This window comes from Lepidochelys kempii, chromosome 1 (genome assembly GCF_965140285.1).
Source record: "Lepidochelys kempii isolate rLepKem1 chromosome 1, rLepKem1.hap1, whole genome shotgun sequence".
Classification (NCBI taxonomy): domain Eukaryota; kingdom Metazoa; phylum Chordata; order Testudines; family Cheloniidae; genus Lepidochelys; species Lepidochelys kempii.
The window spans coordinates 33411549-33430869 of NC_136380.1; the positions used below are offsets into that span (position 1 = coordinate 33411549).

Sequence of the window (19321 nt, forward strand, 5' to 3'; positions counted from 1 at the left end):
CAAAGTGCCCAGGACTGTGAGTCAACTTGTTACCCTTCTACCTCCAGTGATAGGAAGATTCTCTTATACTAAACTTAGAGTCAGTCCCTGACACCATCAATCTGTCAGCTACCCAAACAATCTCCTCAGGGCAGTGCTAGCCCTCACTTTGCATTGCAGGTTAACAATAGATGTACCCCAATCCCTAAGCCACCTGAAAGTGTTCCCTTGCAGTGTCCAATGTTCCCTTAACCACTGGATACTCACAGAAATTACTAGATAAATTATCTTCTAAAGGAACAGTGCACACACCAGCCTGTTTGATTTAGCTGAGGATCAGCCCCAATGTAACCTCACAGCACTGAGATATATTTATAGTGAAAACAAACATGTTTCTTGTCTAAAGGCTAAGATTTAGGAGATAGTGAAAAGGGATAATGATAGAAACAGATACAGTTACATATAAAACAAAGTATAACAAAGCATAAACTGTAATCAACTCAGTTTATAAATCCAGCTCAAACTGGATTAAGGATAGGCAAATGTCAGACAATATTTGGAGAGTACTTGGAATCATCCATAGTACAAGACCAAAAAAGATCCATTTCTCTTGTTATTACTAGATGCAGAGAAAGCCTTTGATAAAGTAGAGTGGAACTTTCTTTTTCAAGTCCTGTCCCATAAGCAATGTTCCCTCTAATTTTTTACATCCATGTGCGGAATGAATTTTGTTATGTGCACCAATATGGAGGTGATGTGTGGCGGGGGAGAGGCGCCTCTCCTCGCTGCGCACCTGCGCAGCCCTTGATATCCTTCTGCACAGCTGCACAGTTTAGAGGGAACTTAGCCATAACTTTGGCCCCCAGTTCCTTAAAGGGATAAGTTGTCTTTACACTGGCCCAAAACAGCTGTGGAAGTTAATGGAGTTAAATCTCCCCTTTTTGAATTACACAGAGGAACTAGGCAGGGATGTTCATTGTCTCCTTTACTTTTTGTGCGCTGGTTATCGAGCCTTTTGCACAGAGAATAAGGAACAATGGATCTATCATGGGATTAAAACATTCAGAAACACATTAGAAAATAGCATTACATGTACATAGTATTATATTGTTTTTATCTAAACCGAGTATTTCTCTAAAATGAGTGTATAAAGAAATCCAGGACTTTGGATTTAAAGTAAACTACGCCAGATCTCAAATGTTAGCTTTCAGTTTGCCAGACTCTGAAAAGTCACTCCTCCAGAAAACATTTGGGTACAAATTCTATAAGATATCTGGCAATTCAAATCTCAAACAACCTAGAAGAACTCTGTGAGTTAAATGTCAAACCACTACTTCAGCAAATGAAAAAAGTATGCAGTTTCTTGATTGGGAAGAATAGCCACAGTCAAAATGAATATTCAGACAAGGATATCTTTCTTATTTTAAAATCTTTCTGTGTTTATCCTAGATAAAACTGTAGCAGGAATACTGAGGATGCTGTTAGAATTTATATGGAATAAGAAAAAACCAAGAGTGAGAGTAGATACTTTGTACAGATTCCTTAAATAGGGTGGACTAGCTGTTCCAAATATTCTATGGTATTATCAAGCCAGCCAGCTCAAAGCAGTAGTGGATTGGGGGCACCCTAACCCAGCCTAAGACTGGGTCTGTATTGAACAAAAAAATTGTGTAGTATAGCCATAGCCTCAAAAGTGGTATGTCACTTAAATAATAACAGGGTTTTGTCAGATTTGTTGTCACAAATGCAGCAGCATCAACTGTGAGTTAATGTCTCTGACTTTAAGATCAAATATCAAAGTAAAAAAAAAAAAAAAAAAGGATGGTACTACTTTAGGACTTAATCATGGCTTTGCCATGAGCCCAGAGTGAGAGTCAGGCTGCAAACTGGACACCATCAAAAAGGCCTGAATAAAGACTGGGCGTGAATGGGTCACTACAAAAAGTAATTTTCCCCTCTGCGGATACTCACACCTTCTTGTCAACTGTTGGAAATGGCAACGTCCACCTTGATTGCATTGGCCTTATTAACATTACAAAAGTATTTTTTCTTCTTTGATATTCACCCCTTTTTGTCAACTGTTGAGAATAGGCCACTTCCACCTTAATTGAATTAGCCTCATTAGCACTGACCCCCCCCCCCCATTTGGTAAGGCAACTCCCATCTTTTCACGTGCTGTAATATTTATACTGCTTTCTGTATTTTTCACTCCATGCATCTGATGAAGTGGGTTTTAGCCCACAAAAGCTTATGCCCAAATAAATTTGTTAGTCTCTACGGTGCCACAAGGACTCATAGTTGTTTTTGCAAACGCTCTTGTGTTTTCCCTGCTGCTTCAAGGCAGGAATAAATGGCGCCAGTGGTCAATAGCTACACCACCTAATGTGTTAAGGAGGTGGAGAAAGTCCCCAGTTCTGCCCACCTGCACAAAAGGAGATGTAACAGTTCTGTGGACCATCTTTCCCCTCCTTTACTACTACCTGTGATGTGGAAAGTAGACCATAATTCATCCTGGGAAAATACTGGACAGAATTATTCAGTCATTTATCAGGTTGTACAATATGATTTGGCTAAAACAACAACAACAAAAAGAGTGGTATATTGCATATTTCTTTCAGCAATGTAGACTAAAGACAAATGCCAAAATTGTCAAATTCAGATCAGGCTCCTGAATAATCCATATTTAGGCATCTAAATAGAACTGGCCTGGATTTTGTCTTCAGCAGTACTGAGCAACCCCAGCTCCCCGTGATGATCAAACCATTTCTGTTTATTGTTAGTCTGACTTTAGGTATCCAAATTTGAAAATTTTGGCCAAAATGTTTTATGATAAAGTTTTATAGAATGTTTCCTGATGATGTGTCTTTCCCTTTAACTCATATAGTCCAGAGAAAACCAGCTCCTCGATTAGAAGAGGCACTTGAACAAATTCAAGGATCAGTTTTAACATCAAGGTTATATTTATCATCATCTAATAGGCACAAAAGTACCTGCAGGTAAACATTTCTATTTATTCTATTGTGTTTAAAAACTAAATTATTTAGTTAATGCATTGTATTATACAGCAAATAATTAACACTACTCTTTTGGAAATTTTGGCAAACTATCAAGTAGCAAAAAATGCTGCTATGAGTACTATTAAAATGAAAATGTTGTGTCATATCCTTAAATTGTTTGATGTCTACATGGCACAAAAGCAGAGGAAAGGAGGCAAACGTTTACACTCCCCTAATCCTGGGGGCTAGTTCAATGCCCAGCATCAGTTAGAGCAGCCTCGGGACTGTTCTAGCCTGAACCAGTTGCAGTGGCTGCCAAAGGCCATTCTCCCATCCAAGGATTAGAACGGGATGAATAAGGAATTTTCTTTGTTTCTGGGCAGTTCCAAAAATTTTTTTTAAAAAGGTTTCATTTTGGGTTGAATTGAAATGTTGAAAAAATTTCAAGTCTCATCAAAATGAAACATTTTGTTCCAGCCTAACTTGAAATTTTTTGTTTCAATTTTGGGCATTTTAACAAAAGCAAAGGAGGAATAGCTTTACAAACAGCAGGAATGAGGAGGAGAAGGAGGTGGAACCCTCATTATGAGCATTAGCCCAGTGGTTAGGAAACTCACCAGAGATGTGGGAGACCCAGGTTTAATTCCCCTGGTTTCCCCCTACCTGGTGTGAAGAAGGAATTTGAACTTTGATCTCCCATGTTGCAAGACAATGTCTTAGCCCCTGGGCTATGGGATATATGTGGCATTGGTCTTTTGTAATTTTTCCTGTTGAAACTCTTCCACTTGATATAAATAATTAAAAAGTCATTGGAGCACAGACTTGACCTTGGGTTTCCCAGATACTAAACGAGTGCCCTAACCATCAGGGTATAGAGTCTTTCTCTCTATTTTTTTCTGTCCCAATGCCTATTCATTGTCATTCCCAGTAACATTTTGTGGTCATTCGTTATAACAATTTCAAGTTGGGTTGAAACAAAATATTTTATTTTGACCATTCTGAAACATTGCAATTTCAGTTTGGTCAAAGCTATTCAGCGAACTCAGCACATATTAGTGAATAATACTGGGTCATCCAAAATTGCATTTTTCAGTGAATAAACTATTAGTTGAAAAAAATTCACCCAGCTCTACCCAGGATTGCTGAAGCACAAGAAGATATGATATGAGTAGGTGTTATTCCCATTTCATGTATGGAGAACTGAGGTACAAAGATTAAGGTCGAGACTATCTATTAGTTTTGTATTTGAGGCACTTAGGACCTGATTTTTCAGAGTACTTAGCATTGTACAGTACTTACTGTGGTCAAAGAACAGCTCCCATTGACTTCAGTTGCAGCTGAGAGTGCACAGCATTTCTGCAAATCAGATTCCCAGTGTATCAAGATGGGCACCCAGAAAATGAGAAACACAGAATTATTGACCCCACGTGAAATGTTTTATTTAAGTGATTTGCCCAGCATCACACAGGAACTCTGTGGCAGAGTCAGTTCTCCAGGAAAGCATTCAACTGCTTTAATTGTGAGACCATCCTTTCTCTTTCTGAAATCTTCTGCCTCATCCACTATATACTTTCCAACTTCTATAAAAATAGCATGTGATCATGTAATTAAAGACAAGCATCCAATGAAGTGAGCTGTAGCTCATGAAAGCTTATGCTCAAATAAATGTTAGTTTCTAAGGTGCCACAAGTACTCCTTTTCTTTTTAATTAAAGACTGTATCCCAATATGTACAACACAAGGGGGCTGAATTAAGGTTGCACAGTCAACTTTAATCTGGCATTTCCTAATTTATGAGTGCTTGATTTTGCAATCTTAATGTTCTTTGAATATAGTTATTCTGTGTGATTTTCTAGGTTCTTTTTTAAAAAAGCAATCTGAAAAAATAGAATCTCTATAGTGTGATGCCATATTGACACCTACATGGATCATCAGAAAGGCTGGAATCTTTATATCCACTGCATAGACTTTTCCTACTTGAATTAAGTGGCTAACTGATAACAGTAGTAGGCTGTCATCCTCTCTGTGGACCAGCACTAGTGGGGAATGGAACACTTCATGGGTTTCACTAGGAGGGTGGTGAAGCACTGGAATGGGTTACCTAGGGAGGTGGTGGAATCTCCATTTTTAGAGGTTTTTATGGCCCAGCTTGACAAAGCCCTGGCTGGGATGATTTCGTTGGGATTGGTCCTGCTTTGAGTAGGGGTTGGACTAGATGACCTCCTGAGGTGTCTTCCAGCCATAACCTTCTATGATTTGTCTATGATTTTCTGACAGCAGAGGAAAGTTGAGGGTCAGGAACCTTTGGTTCTATTCCAGGCTGCAGAGGAGTGTGTGTTTTAGTGGGCAGCATAGACTCTTCTGCCTAATCCCCCCAAGCTTGATCTCCTCTTCCCCTCCCGCTTTTACCTGCCCCTGTCCCAGTTCTGTCGTTTCTCAACTCCATAGGCTTCTCATCCCAGTCTCATTGCCCAGTCATTCCCTGTCCCTCCCCCACAGCTTCTTGTTCTCAATGTCCTGCCCAACCAGACCAAGTACCCTCCCGGCTCCTCATCCAATCTCTCTCTCTCCCTTTCAGTCACCCCTGCCCACATTTCCTGTCCTCAGTGACTTCCAGTTTTCCTCCCTGGCTCCAGTTTTCCTCCCTCACCTAGTCTCAGTGTGTCCCTGACCACCATTGTGTTTGTGTCTCAGTCTTTGCCCAGCCAATCCCAGTTCTCATGCACCATGACTCCTCCTCCAAGCTGTCTCTACTACCTGCTCCTTCCCCCTGCACCACCGATTCTCAGTCCCATTCCTCCCCACCCCTGCCAGTCAATTCCTCATTTGACGTCAGTCTTCCACTCCACCCGATTCACTGGCTCCCAGGTATCTCCCACCTGTTTCCTTCCGTGGCTTCCAGTCATAGTGTCTTCTCCCAGTCTCCTTGCCAAACCAGTCTCAGTCTTTCTCCATCCCAACTCCCAGTCCCATTTTTCCTCTTCCCCCACTACTTCCAATCCCAGCTGTCCCTCCCTGGCTCTTTATCCTAATGTACTCCCCCACTCCCATCCCTAGTCTGGTTTTTGTCTTCTCTGCATTCAAATGAGGCAGCTTCCTCCTCCCAGCTGTTTGGGGCCCAGCGGTCATTGGGAGCACAGGAGAAACAGGCTTCCTGTTGTCTTTTTCAGTGCTGGGACCCAGCCTGCTGCAGCCCAGAGCTGCAATTGCAGGGAAAATCTTGCTTAACCATGGGCTGGCGCATGTACAATGTACACATTATCTTTGGGGAGTTTAGTTGCAAAGCTCTCGCAAGTCTCTGCTAAGCATTTGTGAACTCCAGTTTTTCAAAGGCTTATGATAACTTGGCCAAATTTGGGTGAATTTTCGTGGGATGGCAAAGCCACATCCCTGACACAAAGCTCTCCTCCACCCTATGTCAAATTCAAATCCCTCTTCCAAGGCATGGGGACACTAGAGCTTCTCAAAGAAAATATCACCAGTATTTTTTAACGTGGGCAAAAAGAAACCCTAGACTCATTCTTGGAAATGGCTGAACCATTTTGGCAGAAGCTTTCCAAAAAAATTCATCCTGAGGCAGTCATTAAGCATGAAAAATTCCAGCCCAAATGGTTAAAGTTTGGCAAAGCTATAAGCAACTGCGCAGCCTTAATAATCGGTGGTGCTATCAGCCCCACGAGGAATTATGTATATATTATGTTGCCTTTATTTGGGAGATATTATATTCTTGCCATGCACTTCAGTATATTTCTTATTTTAAAAGATATGTATTGTAAAGTATATAGTTAGATCAAGAAATACATAGTTTAGTTATTTTAGGCTTAATTTTTATTTTTTCACACCAAGAACTACAGATTCTCCCTCTGATTCATCAGCATCTAAAAATGGCTTCTTACATCGGAAGCAGATCTCCACAAATGGTGGCTATGATAAAATGATCCAAGAAAACAGTGGAACAAACTTGGATAGTGACCAACTTCTGTTCCAGCAAAATCTGGAAGAAATGCAGCGACTCCTTGAAGAACAGCATCTCAGCAGCTTGGCGGTAGGATTATTTGGAAGTTATTCACTAAATAATGTTTCTTAAGTGTCTTACTAAAAATGAAAAGTCAGATAGGCAATTATCATCCTGACAATCTGATTCGGTTTCAAGTGATTGCACATGTCCACTCAACTTTAGGTGTGTGCCTGCCCAGTATACTAATAGTATCAGATTTTCCCTTCATGGTGCCAGTCAGGAAAGCACGTGCACTGTCTGCTCCTTCGTGCTGCTGCACAATGATATAAAGGAGAGATCCGCCCATGCCCCTCACCCTCCAGTTCATTCTTACTGCTCATGATGGCTGTGGCAGTGTACTACTTTGCTACTGTGAGAGTTTCCCTCTTTCCTACTCTTTCCATTTGAATATATTTGGTACTTGTTAATAGTCTTAGTGTAGTATTTTACCTAGTAGGTTTCCTATTTTACCATTGTATTCAGTGTACTCTTCAGTTCTCACTGGTTCTGGGTACTGTTGCCTGATGCCAGGGCATGCCTCAGTCCCTGTTCTTCAAACCTTGTGATGGATGCAAGAAGCTGTTGCAGTTCAGTAACCTGCACTTCAGGTGCCTGAAGTGTCTTGTAGAAGCTGACATCAGGGGAAAGTGCCAAATCTACAGGGAGTTTAAGTCCAGAACTAAAAATACAGGGAGGTCAAACTATAAAGCACTTTCTTATGGAGGCAGTCCTGCCCCCACCCTTGGAACCTTCCTGCTTGGGGAGACCATAGAACACTTCTGCTTTGGTTAGGAGTACTCCTCCTGACATGGCGGAATCTCAGTGTCAATCTCCTTCTTCAGTCCTGAAGAAAAAGCCAGTATACTGCATCAAGGGAACTGTCATCCAGGAGATTGAGGTCTTTGGTACCAATGTCCAACAAACAAGGTTGGAAGCAGACACTCCCTGGTGCAGACAACACTTCAGGTGGTGCTGTTGAGACCAATCTGTAAGGAAGCACCATCTTATTCATCAGTGCAAGAGAATGTATCAGTGCCGTCAACACCTGAGGCATATGCCATGGCATGCGATCTTCTGAGTCTCTTGGTGCCAATTTCTCAATTTCAAGAGATATCTCACTCAGTACTGATATACTCTTTGAAGGAATTGGGGGAAGCACCACCTCAGCCAGCCTTGGGTTCGTGCTCATCTCCTGATGAGTAGGGCCCTACCAAATTCACGGTCCATTTTGGTCAATTTCACGGTCATAGGAATTTAAAAATAATAAATTTCATTATTTCAGCTATTTAAATCTGAAATTTCATGGTGTTGCAATTGTAGGGGTCCTGACTGAAAAAGGCATTGGGGGGGTTGCAAGGTTATTGTAGGGGGTGTTGCGGTACTGCTAGCCTTACTTCTACACTGCTGATGGCAGTGCGGCTGCCTTCAGAGCTGGGCAGCTGGAGAGCGGCAGCTGCTGGCCAGGAGCCCAGCTCTGAAGGCACAGCAGCCGCAAGCTGCAGTGCAGAAGTAAGGATGGCATGGTATAGTATTGCCACCCTTACTGCTGCACTGTTGCCTGCAGAGCTGGGCCTTCAGTAAGCAGCTGCCGCTGTCTGGCTGCCCAGTTCTGAAGGCAGCACAGAAGTAAGGGTGGCAATACCACAACCCCTCTGAAATAACCTTGCGACCTCTCCCAAACTCCTTTTTCAGTCAGGACCTGGAATTGAGAACAGGCATTCGCATGCCACTGTTATAGTCGATGTCGCAAGATATTTACATGCCAGATGTGCTAAAGATTCATATGTCCCTTCATGCTTCAACCATCATTCCATTCGTCCATGCTGATGATGGGTTCTTCTCAATAACAATGCAAAGCAGTGCGGACCAACGCATGTTCATTTTCATTATTTGAGTCAGATGCCACCAGCAGAAGTTTGATTTTCTTTTTTGGTGGTTAGAGTTCTGTAGTTTCCGCATCGGAGTGCTGCTCTTTTAAGACTTCTGAAAGCATGCTCCACACCTCATCCCTCTCAGATTTTGGAAGGCACTTCAGATTCTTAAACCTTGGGTCAAGTACTGCAGCTATCTTTAGAAATCTCACATTGGTACCTTCTTTCCGTTTTGCGAAATCTGCAGTGAAAGTGTTCTTTAAATGAACATGTGCTGGGTCATCATCCGAGACTGCTATAACATAAAATATATGGCAGAATGCGGGTAAAACAGAGCAGGAGATATACAATTCTCTCCCAAGAAGTTCAGTCACAAATTTAATAAAAACACTTTTTTTTTTTTTTTTTTAACAAGCATGATCATCATGGAAGCATCTCCCCTGGAATGGTGGCCAAAGCATGCGGGGGCATATGAATGTTTAGCATATCTGGCACATAAATACCTTGCAATACCGGCTACAAAAGTGCCATGCAAACGGCTGTTCTCACTTTCTGGTGACATTGTAAATAAGAAGACTGCAGCATTATCTCCTGTAAATGTAAACAAACTTGTTTGACTTAGCAATCGGCTGAACAAGAAGTACGACTGAGTGGACTTGTAGGCTCTAAAGTTTTACATTGTTTTGTCTTTGAGTGCAGTTATGTAACAAACAAAAAACTACATTTGTAAATTGCACTTTCACTACAAAGAGATTGCACTACAGTACTTGTATGAGGTGAATTGAAAAATACTATTTCTTATCATTTTTACAGTGCAAATATTTGTAATAAAAAATAATATACACTTTGATTTCAGTTACAACACAGAATACAATATACCGTATATACTCATGCATAAGCCAAATATTTCTGGTAAAAAAACGACGCATCAAAGAGAGGGGGTTGGTTTATAAATGGGTCTACACCAAAATTTGATGATTTTAAACTCTATGAAATCATTGAATTGAATATAAAATACATTGTCGTTTTGTTTACATGGACCATCTGCAGGGATGGAGCCCCTCAGCTCCCTGTGGCTGCAGTTCGCCGTTCCCAGCAATGGGAGCTGTGAACGGCAACCCAGCAGCTACAGGGAGCTGAGGGGCTCCATGCCTGCAGACGCTCCAGGTAAATAAAACGTCCTGACCCGCCAGCTGCTTACCCTGGCGGGCCAGGAGCCAAAGTTTGCCAACCCCTGAAATATAGGGTCGGCTTATGAAAGGGTCGTACAGTTTTTACAATTTTTTACCTATCCATCTTAGGGGGGGTCTGTTTATAAACGAACAGATTAATGAACGAGTATATACGGTATATGAAAATGTAGAAAAACATCCAAAATATATAATAAATTTCAGTTGGTATTCTATTGTTTAACAGTGCGAGTAAAACTGATTAATCGCGATTAATTTTTTGAGTTAATTGGGTGAGTTAACTGCGATTAATCGACAGCCCTACTTTGAACCCATTGCCTCTTGTTCTGCCCTGGGTGGCAAGAAAGAACAACTTTTCTCCCTCTTTTTTGTGGCAGCCGTTCAAGTATTTGAAGACCACAATCATGTCTCCCCTTAATCTCCTCTTTTCCAAACTAAACATATCTAGTTCCTTCAGCTTTTGCTCATATGGTTTGCATTACATCCCTTTGATCATCTTTGTTGCTTGCCTGTGGATCCTTTCCAGTTTCTCAGCATCCTTTCTATACATTGCTGGAGCAGTACTATCGCCTCCTGTGACTTCCATACTATACCTGTTAATGCAACCTAAAATTGCATTTGCTTTTTTTTGCAACAGTATCAAATTGCTGACTCATGTTGAGGTTGTGATCCACCACAACTCCCAGAACCTTCTCAGTGTGCTGCTACCGCCAAGCCATCATCTTCTGTTATCAGCTCACCTGCATTGACCAGTGGACCCACTCCATCCCTGATCTTTCTTTTTTGTCTTACGTATTTGAAGAACCCCTTCTCTAAATTTCCTTGCCAGCTGTAACTCATTCTTTGCCTTGGCTTTCCTGATTTTGTCCCTACACTCTATTCCCTTGTACACTTCCTTGGTGACATGCCCTTTCTTCCATTTCCTGTTTGTTTTCCCTTTTGGTTTGAGATAGCTAAAAAGCTCCTTGTGCAGCCACATTGGCCTCCTGTGGCTCTTACTATGTTTCTTCTGCATTGGAATAGCTAAATGTTGAGCCTCTAGTATTACATCTTTTAGGAACTCCTAGTTTCCTTTGACTCCTTTTCTTCCTAATTGGCCTTTCCATGGGACCTTGCATACTGTTTCTCTGAGTTGGTTGAAATCTGCCTTTCCGAAGTCCAGTGTACTTGTTTTGTTGTTCTTATGTCCTCCTTTCCTTAGGATCTTCAATTATATCAGATCATGATTACTTCCTCCCAAGTTCCCGACCACCTTCACATTCTCAACTAATTCATCCCTGCTGATCAAAACCAGATCCAAAAGTCCCAGACAAACTCCCTCTGTTTGCCTCTCCTCCATTTAATCTCTCCTCCTATTGGGAGCCATAGAGGAAGTTCTTCCTTTATGCAGAGGAAAGGGGTTACTCCTAATTTCAAAAGCTAAAGAAGGTCTCAGACCCATGCTAGACCTGCAAGCTGAACAAATACATAAAGAAAATAAAGTTTCACATGGTCAGTCTGGTTTCTGTTATCTCCTCCCTGAATCCTGGAGACTGGTATGCTGCCCTCAGCTTAAAGGATGCATATTTCCATGTGGCAATACCTCAAAGCCACAGGAGATTCCTTAGATTTATGGTCAACGAATCCCACTGTCAGTTTGCAGTCCTGCCATTTGGCCTATCCACAGCCTCCGCATTTTTACAAAGTGCATGAGAATGGTGGCTTTGTTCCTAAGTACTAACACCTCCTTATCTCTACTAGAAATACCTTGCCTGATACATGCCAAGACCGCATTAGCTTTTTTCATGGCCATATCATACTGGCAGCTCATAGTCATCCTGTGATCAACCAATACTCCGAGGTCCTTCTCCTCCTCTGTTACTTCCAAGTGATGTGTCCCCAGTTTATAACAAAAATTCTTGTTATTAATCCCTAAATGCATGACTTTTCACTATTAAATTTCATCCTGTTACTAATACTCCAGTTTACAAGGTCATCCAGATCTTCCTGTATGATATCCCGGTCCTTCTCTGTATTGGCAGTACGTCACAGCTTTGTGTCATCCGCAGACTTTATTAGCATATTCACACTTTTTGTGCCAAGGTCAGTAATAAAAAGATCAAATAAGATTGGTCCCAAAACCGATCCCTGAGGAACTCCACTAGTAACTTCCTTCCAGCCTGACAGTTCACCTTTCAGTGTGACCCATTGTAGTCTCCCCTTTAACCAGTTCCTTATCCACCTTTCAATTTTCATATTGATCGCCATCTTTTCCAATTTAGCTAATAATTCCCCATTTGGAACTGTATCAAATGCCTTACTGAAATTGAAGTAAATTAGATCCACTGCATTTCCTTTGTCTAAAAAAATCTGTTTTCTTCTCAAAGATGATCAAGTTCAGATTCCTAAAATTTTCTTTCTTTCTTACAGGGCAATAAAGTTCCTTATAGCCCTAATATTCAGTGTTTGTTTCCTGTTTTTATCCCTAAAGATTAATATTGTTCCAGAAATAAATCTGCATTTTGCAGTGGTCCATCCACCATTACCCAAGATTATTAACTGTTTGTGCGGAAGTGTTCCAGACCTGGCTGAACTTTTTGGAAAGTTTCTATTATAACAGTTCAGCCATTTCTAAGAATGAGATTGGGGGAAAATACATTGTTTTGCCCACATTAAAAAATTCTTACAGCCATTTAGTTAAGATAAACAAGCACCGCCATGCTTTGTAGCAGGGACTTGAAACTTGGAAAGGAGGTTGCCCAGGTATCAGGGATGTATCTTTTGCAGTCCATATAAAATTTGTCCATGTTATAAGCCTCTAAAAATTGTCAGTTCGCACTTGCTTTGAGGAGATGTGTTAAAATTGGGTAGAAACTCATAAATGTTCCTTTCCACAGAAATCTTTAGTTTGGCAGTTGAATTCGCCAATTATTCCATCTGTAATGAGCATGCCCCAGTGCAGAGGCTGAGCAGGCTTTTCCCTGCAACTGCTCTTTTTGGCAGCCAGAGGACGCTTTAATGCTGAGCACAGTAACTGAGAGTAACTTCTCTCCTGTGCTTTCAGTGCTCATGCTGCTGGGGCCCAATCCAAGCAGTGTGCAAGAGGAGGAAGAAACAGTGACTGGACTGCAGAGGATTGAGTAATGCAGGAGGTGAGGGGAACAGGGAGATTGGGAGCAGGAAAAATAAAGCATAAGGGACAGCAGAAGGGAAAGGGGACAGAACTGGAATTATAGGAGGTTGGAAAGGAGATTGGGGGTGTACAGGAGCAGAGGAGAAAAAAGACAGCCTGGGCAAAGGGGTCTAAAAACAAATAGAGCACACTCACTTAGAGACCATGAATTGAACCCAAGAGTCCTGAGTGTCTACATTACTCTGCTGGTGGCAAATAGCTGTGAAACCCAGTGGCAAAGTGTGGTCCACAGAGAGGATGATAGCCTACTACTTCAAATGGAAGAGGTCTCTGCTGTGTATGTAATGGTGCATTCCCTAATGACGCAGATAAAATAAAAACTAACCAAAATATAGAAATTTTATTTTAATGTAATCTATTATGTTAAAAGAATGGTAGGTGGCAATTGAAGCACTCAAAAATTAGAAAATACCAGAATTAAGGATTGTGCATATGCATTATGTATGAGAAAGACTTCAATTACATGAATACAAACTATTTTTTCCACGTGATCCCTGCCTCATTCAGTGCACAGGATGTCTGGGGCTTGGAAATCAATCAAATGTGTACGTAGTGAATGGTCTGCAGGACCCTGCCTCATTCGTTGCAGAAATTGGATGGTGTGTAGTGGATTAGGCAGAGGATTGCAGGAAAAGTAGGAGTGGCCCCATAGATCAGGAAATTTATGTCACTCTGATTAATTGGATCCTTTCTTTGTCTCTGCCACAGACTTCAATGGGTAAGTTTCTTAAACCGAAATGTTTACAATTGGCCGCTAATTGTGTTTTCCTCATTTTTTCTGGTGCTCCACATGAGATTTTCTGGTGCTCAGAACACTCACAGCTGCAACTGAACTCCATTGGCTCTGTGTTGGAACACACAAAGTGCTATAAAAATGCTAAGTATTCTGAAAAACCAGGCCCAAGGTGTCTCAATTTGGGCACCCAAAATTAGTGGACACTTTTGGTCTTTAACACTGTGTCTCAGGGTTGCGAGCTATAAAATTAAGATAATACCATGCCACTCAGAGGTGTTATGAAGATAAATTTATTAATGTTTGTGAAGTAGATATAATTGTGAGAGCATCATAAAAACACCCTTTAGGAAATCAGTAATTTTGCATTCAACTCAGGGTTGGATGGTGTGCATAAAGGTGTGGTCCACACATTGAATGAGGGGAATAGAAAGAAAAACTGAGTAATTAAATCCCCATTTACTGAAGAAGGCAGAAACCTGTAAAAAAATAGTACCTGATCTGTTCTACACATATATAAATTTCATTGTATTTGAAATAATGAAAAAACGTGTTTTGTTTTTATTTCATGATGAGTTAATAAATACAACCTTGAGAAGACCAATCCTGCAGACACTTATGCATGTGGGTAACCTTGCTTGCATCTCTTTGAGTTGACTCATGTGACCATTGACCGCATTAGCAAAGTTTCTCCTGTGTATTTGCAGAATTGAACTATACTTCTTTAAAACTAAAATGTTAAAGGTAATTAATGGAACTCATTGGGAAAATGGAATTCATTTTTGCAGTACCTTTGCATTATTGTGGATGGAGTTGACCTGCATCATCACTTGCATCTTCAGTGCATGTTCTATCATGCTGCCTTGTTCAGACATCTAGACGTGACTGAGATTAAAAAAAGAAAAAAAAAAGAGCATTCCATTCTATACTGTTTGTCAGAGTGTCAAAAAGTTGTATGTTTGCAGTATTGATGTAGCCTTGTTGGTCCCAAGATAGTAGAGAGACACAGTGGGTGAGGTAATAACTTGTATTGGACTAAATATTACATTAATTTTAATTTAATTTATTAATATAACTATTAAAAGATATTTTCTCACCTACCTTGTCTTTCTAAGAAGTTGTATAGTTTCTTGGGCTAATTAGGGAAAACAGGTTCTTAAAAGGACTGTTAAGGAGTACATGGAATTTGGATAGAAATCAAGTTTAATTTGGTGGAGAGTTACATTTACATAAATGGCCATTTTTATAGGTTAAAACTAATAGCTAAAATTGAATGTGTTGGTCATATGACAGAATCAGGTGACCTCCACATTAACTTTCCTCTTAGCAAAGTCAATGACGTCAAGTTTTTGTTGGCTCTCATTCAGTCCTGCAATATAGCAACATAATCCAGATTATTTTTCTATTCCAAATGACACTAAAGTAAACTTTATATTAGCTATAACTCTTATTAATCAAAGTAAATATAGCTGCCCAATTAAATTAAAATATAGCTGCCAGTGTATTTCTCAGAGTATTCTTATGTAAGTGAAATTACAATTGCTTCCAAGCACATGTGTTTTCTTGATCTATAGAATGGAACTACACCTTCACTCAAGATCTGGCAATCTGGGTTTGTGGTTTCAAGGGCACCTTACATAGATACAGGGGTCCACTTTAGCAGATACTTATGCGGGTAAGGGCCACAACATAGCAAACCACAAATGAAAGGAATCTGCTTCACCAATTAATTAATATCTAAAAGCACTTTGCTGTGAAGAAGTTAGGGTTGCTGCACATACAACATGCCTGGCACAAACCACAAAAGCAAGGAAATGAGAAGTTAAGACACCTAACAGTACATAACTGTCTCCTCTTCCACCCACAAGTACACACCTTACCATTACAACTACCATGAACACAACTTTAACTGTGCACCACCACCCCGTCCCTTTTGCTTTTCTGCACACTCCCATTTACCAGATTATTATTTCCCCAGCACTAATAGTTGTGCTTGCTTGGTGAAGTGGTTGTGTTGGGAGAGAGTAATTTTATAAAGAGATGCATTCAGAAGGATAGTTAAAAGTTAGGAAACATCAGAATTAAGGTTGCCCATCTGTTTGGTTCCTTTGTGCATATGCATTATGATATAGTCTTCAGTTACATGATTGCAAACTTTTTTCCACAGAAGCCCTCCCTCATTCAGTGCACACGATGGATGGAATACTCATCTATTCAATATGTATTTTCATCCTCATCATTCAGTTTGTGGCTTTATGCATTATTTAAAGCACATCATCCAAACCATGCACTGAATACAGAATTATTAATTTGCTTGTGGACTTTACTATGGTGTTCTCATCATAGTATCTTAGTCCTTTACATACATTAATTATTTTTTCTTCATTACACTCCTGTGAGGTGTAATCAGTATTACACATTAGGAACTGAGGCCCAAAGATTAAAATCAGAATTGTCAAAAGTGTTAACTATTTTTGCCCAATTTGAGAAGTCTAGGATGTGATTTTTCTGAGTATTTATTGTTTTTACAGCACTTCTAATGTTCAGGGTAGAGCTTCCATTGAATCTCAGTTGCAGTTGTGTGTACTCCACATTTCTGCAAATCAGACACCAGGTTTCTCACGTTGGGTGCCCAGAAAATGAGGAACACACAGTAGCCATCTCAGAAATTTTTGCTTCATGTGACATAATAATTCTGGCAAAGGTAAGGATGGAATCTAATTGTCCAGGGCAGCATTCAAACACCTTAACTGTAAGACTTTTTGTTCCCTATCTTATTTACCACACATCTTCCAACTTTTGCAACTAATGATGCTGGGGTCCTACAGACAATAACCTCATTCTCTATACACACCTGATTCATTCCCTCCACAGTTCCTCCTGTGCACTGAATGAGGCAGGGATTCTGTTGAAAAAGTAATATGTGATTCTGTTTTTAAATTGTATAGCAGTGGTTCTCAAACTTTTTTTTTTCGTGGACAACTTGAAAATTGTTGAGGGTCTCGGCAGACCACTTAATGATCTTTCCAGATGTTGTTTGTACCATTAGCTAACTATTGCAAAGCACTTTGGATAAAAGTCCTATATTAAAAAAAACGTAATAATGTTTTTTTGTTCTACAAATAAAAGCACATAATTCATATTTTAATATGAGTAGTCTTTACCTTCCCCAAGCTTGGGCTGAGAAGGAGTGGGGGGGGGGTCTCTCCTTCTCTCCCCTGCCACAGCAGTCCCCGAGCTGGGGCTGGGAAGGAGGAGGGTATCTCCCCTGCCACAGCGGCCACAGAGCTGAGGCTGGGAAGGAGGGCCATCTCTCCCTGGCAGTCGCAGCCCTGGAGCTGGGGAAAGTCGCCTCTTTCTCTTCTACGTGAATGCAGCTCGCAGACCACTACTGGTTCGCAGACCACAGTTTGAGAACCTCTGCTGTATAGTAATGCATACGCACAAGAGAGCCAAATCACGGTTCCAAAGGAACCTTAATTCTGGCTTTTCCTAACTTTTGAGTGCTTGACTTTGCAACATTAACATTTATTTAATGTGATTTCCTAAAATTTTTCCATAATTGAAATAAATAAATGTCTTCATGTGGACCCATATTGTGACTATGGCTCATTAGCAAGGTTGGCTTCTTTAGATCCACAGCATAACCTTCCACCACTTGAGCTAATAGAGAAACTAGTAGAAGTACAATGCCATTATCATCCATATCAGAGGTTCTCAAACCCCACTAATTAGGTGCCTGGACCCTGGAGAAGACACACATGTAAGGTGAGGTGGTGGCCTTGGGGGAAATAAGAGGTAGATGGGAGGGGGCAATTGGATGAGAAGAGGGGGTGGGGGGAATTTGGGACATGCAGGGCTGAGTGGGCCAGAGAAAGAGGCGACTTTCCCCAGCTCCAGGGCTGCGGCTGCCGGGGAGAGATGGCCCACCTTCCCAGCCCCAGCTTGGGGGCTCCTGCGGCAAGGGAGAGACCCCCACTCCTTCTCAGCCCCAGTGGGGAAGACCCTCTCTCCTTCCCAGCCCCAGCTTGGGGGCTGCCATGGCAGGGGAAAGAGGGCACATCCATCGCATTAGAAAGGTAAGACTACTGATACTAAAATATGAGTTGGGTGCTTTCATTTGTAGAACAAAAAAATGTCTCTTTGTCGTGCTCTCCTCCCACCCATCCACAGATCCTGTCCTGTCTCCTGCTGCTATCCTTTCCCCTCTTTCTACCCAGGTCCTGGCTTGGTCCAACTCGTGCTCCTATCCCAAGCTTTTACTCAGTTACGTTGCCCCCCGCATCTGCTTTTAGCCTATCCACTGCACAACTCCTGCCCCTCTGCCTCCCCTCTGGTCTTAAAATATAAAGTTTTATGCAGCCTTAACCGTAGGTGTTACTATATGTGCTACGTGTAATTCCAAAAACCTTTATGAAAGATATTCTCTACCAGATTTTACAGGGTTATAGGATTTTAGAAACATTTCTGTAAGACTTGTATTTATTTCATCTCGTTCTGTAGGACTTTTCCCTAAGGGTTCCTCAAGTAGGGTTCCATCTGAAGTGCATATTTAAGTTACGAAGCTAAATTTAAACATAAATGGATAAATATTAAAATGTTGGATAATATATTGTGCTTCTGGAAATTCACAGCCATTTCCAATAGGAGGTCTTATCCCACAGGGAGAACAAACAGACTACCTTACCTCCTCAGACATCAATAGTTCACATAACTGTGAAAATGGTTATATGTAAATAGCAAATAACATGAGCCACAGAATGACCCCTGGGGACACCAATGGAGTTCAATAGTAACAGCGTCTAAAACTACTGGCAGTAGCCTTTGAAGTGAGATTTAAATTATAGTGGGGCATTGCCTCTGAGACTTGCACTGAATTCCATACACATCACACGCTGTCATGATTAAATATATTCCACAAAGGGTATTAGCAAAGCGAATATAGAAAGCATACTGATAACTGAGATGTAGAAGATGAATTGCTGGGTCTGAGCAAAACCTTTCAAGTCTCTGATCAATTCAGAAGCATCAGGATATCAGTGTTTGTTACTGCTGGGAAAACATCTAGGTTTGGGGTAAAATTTTCAAAAGCACTTAAGTCCCATTAACATTCAATGAGAGTTATGCACCTACCTCACATAGGTGCTTTTTAAAACCCAACCTTTAGTATTTGTTGCCATCCTACTTATATAATCAGTAGTACAAAAATGAGACAAAGTGGCTGGAAAGACACTGGATTCTTTCAATTCCAAACCAGACAGAAAAGAATTTAGGATTTGAGTACTGTTAATGAAATTCTCAGTCCCGGAACATACATGATGGGGATTGAATATTTGGTTTCACCTTAGTAGAAATTATTCACAGGAAAATTGCTGTAGTTGAAA

At 40.9% G+C, this 19321-nt stretch overlaps 1 protein-coding gene across 3 annotated transcripts in view; it reads left to right on the forward strand.

Moving 5' to 3' along the window:
• The window catches only part of CEP126 (centrosomal protein 126), a 49736-nt gene that overhangs the window by 6523 nt on the left and 23892 nt on the right, over positions 1-19321 (forward strand). For all 3 annotated transcript variants that reach the window (XM_073338023.1, XM_073338017.1, XM_073338033.1), the window contains exons 4-5: positions 2864-2975; positions 6821-7019. In XM_073338023.1, the coding sequence (XP_073194124.1) occupies positions 2864-2975; positions 6821-7019 (311 nt within the window). The remainder of the gene's footprint in view (positions 1-2863; positions 2976-6820; positions 7020-19321) is intronic.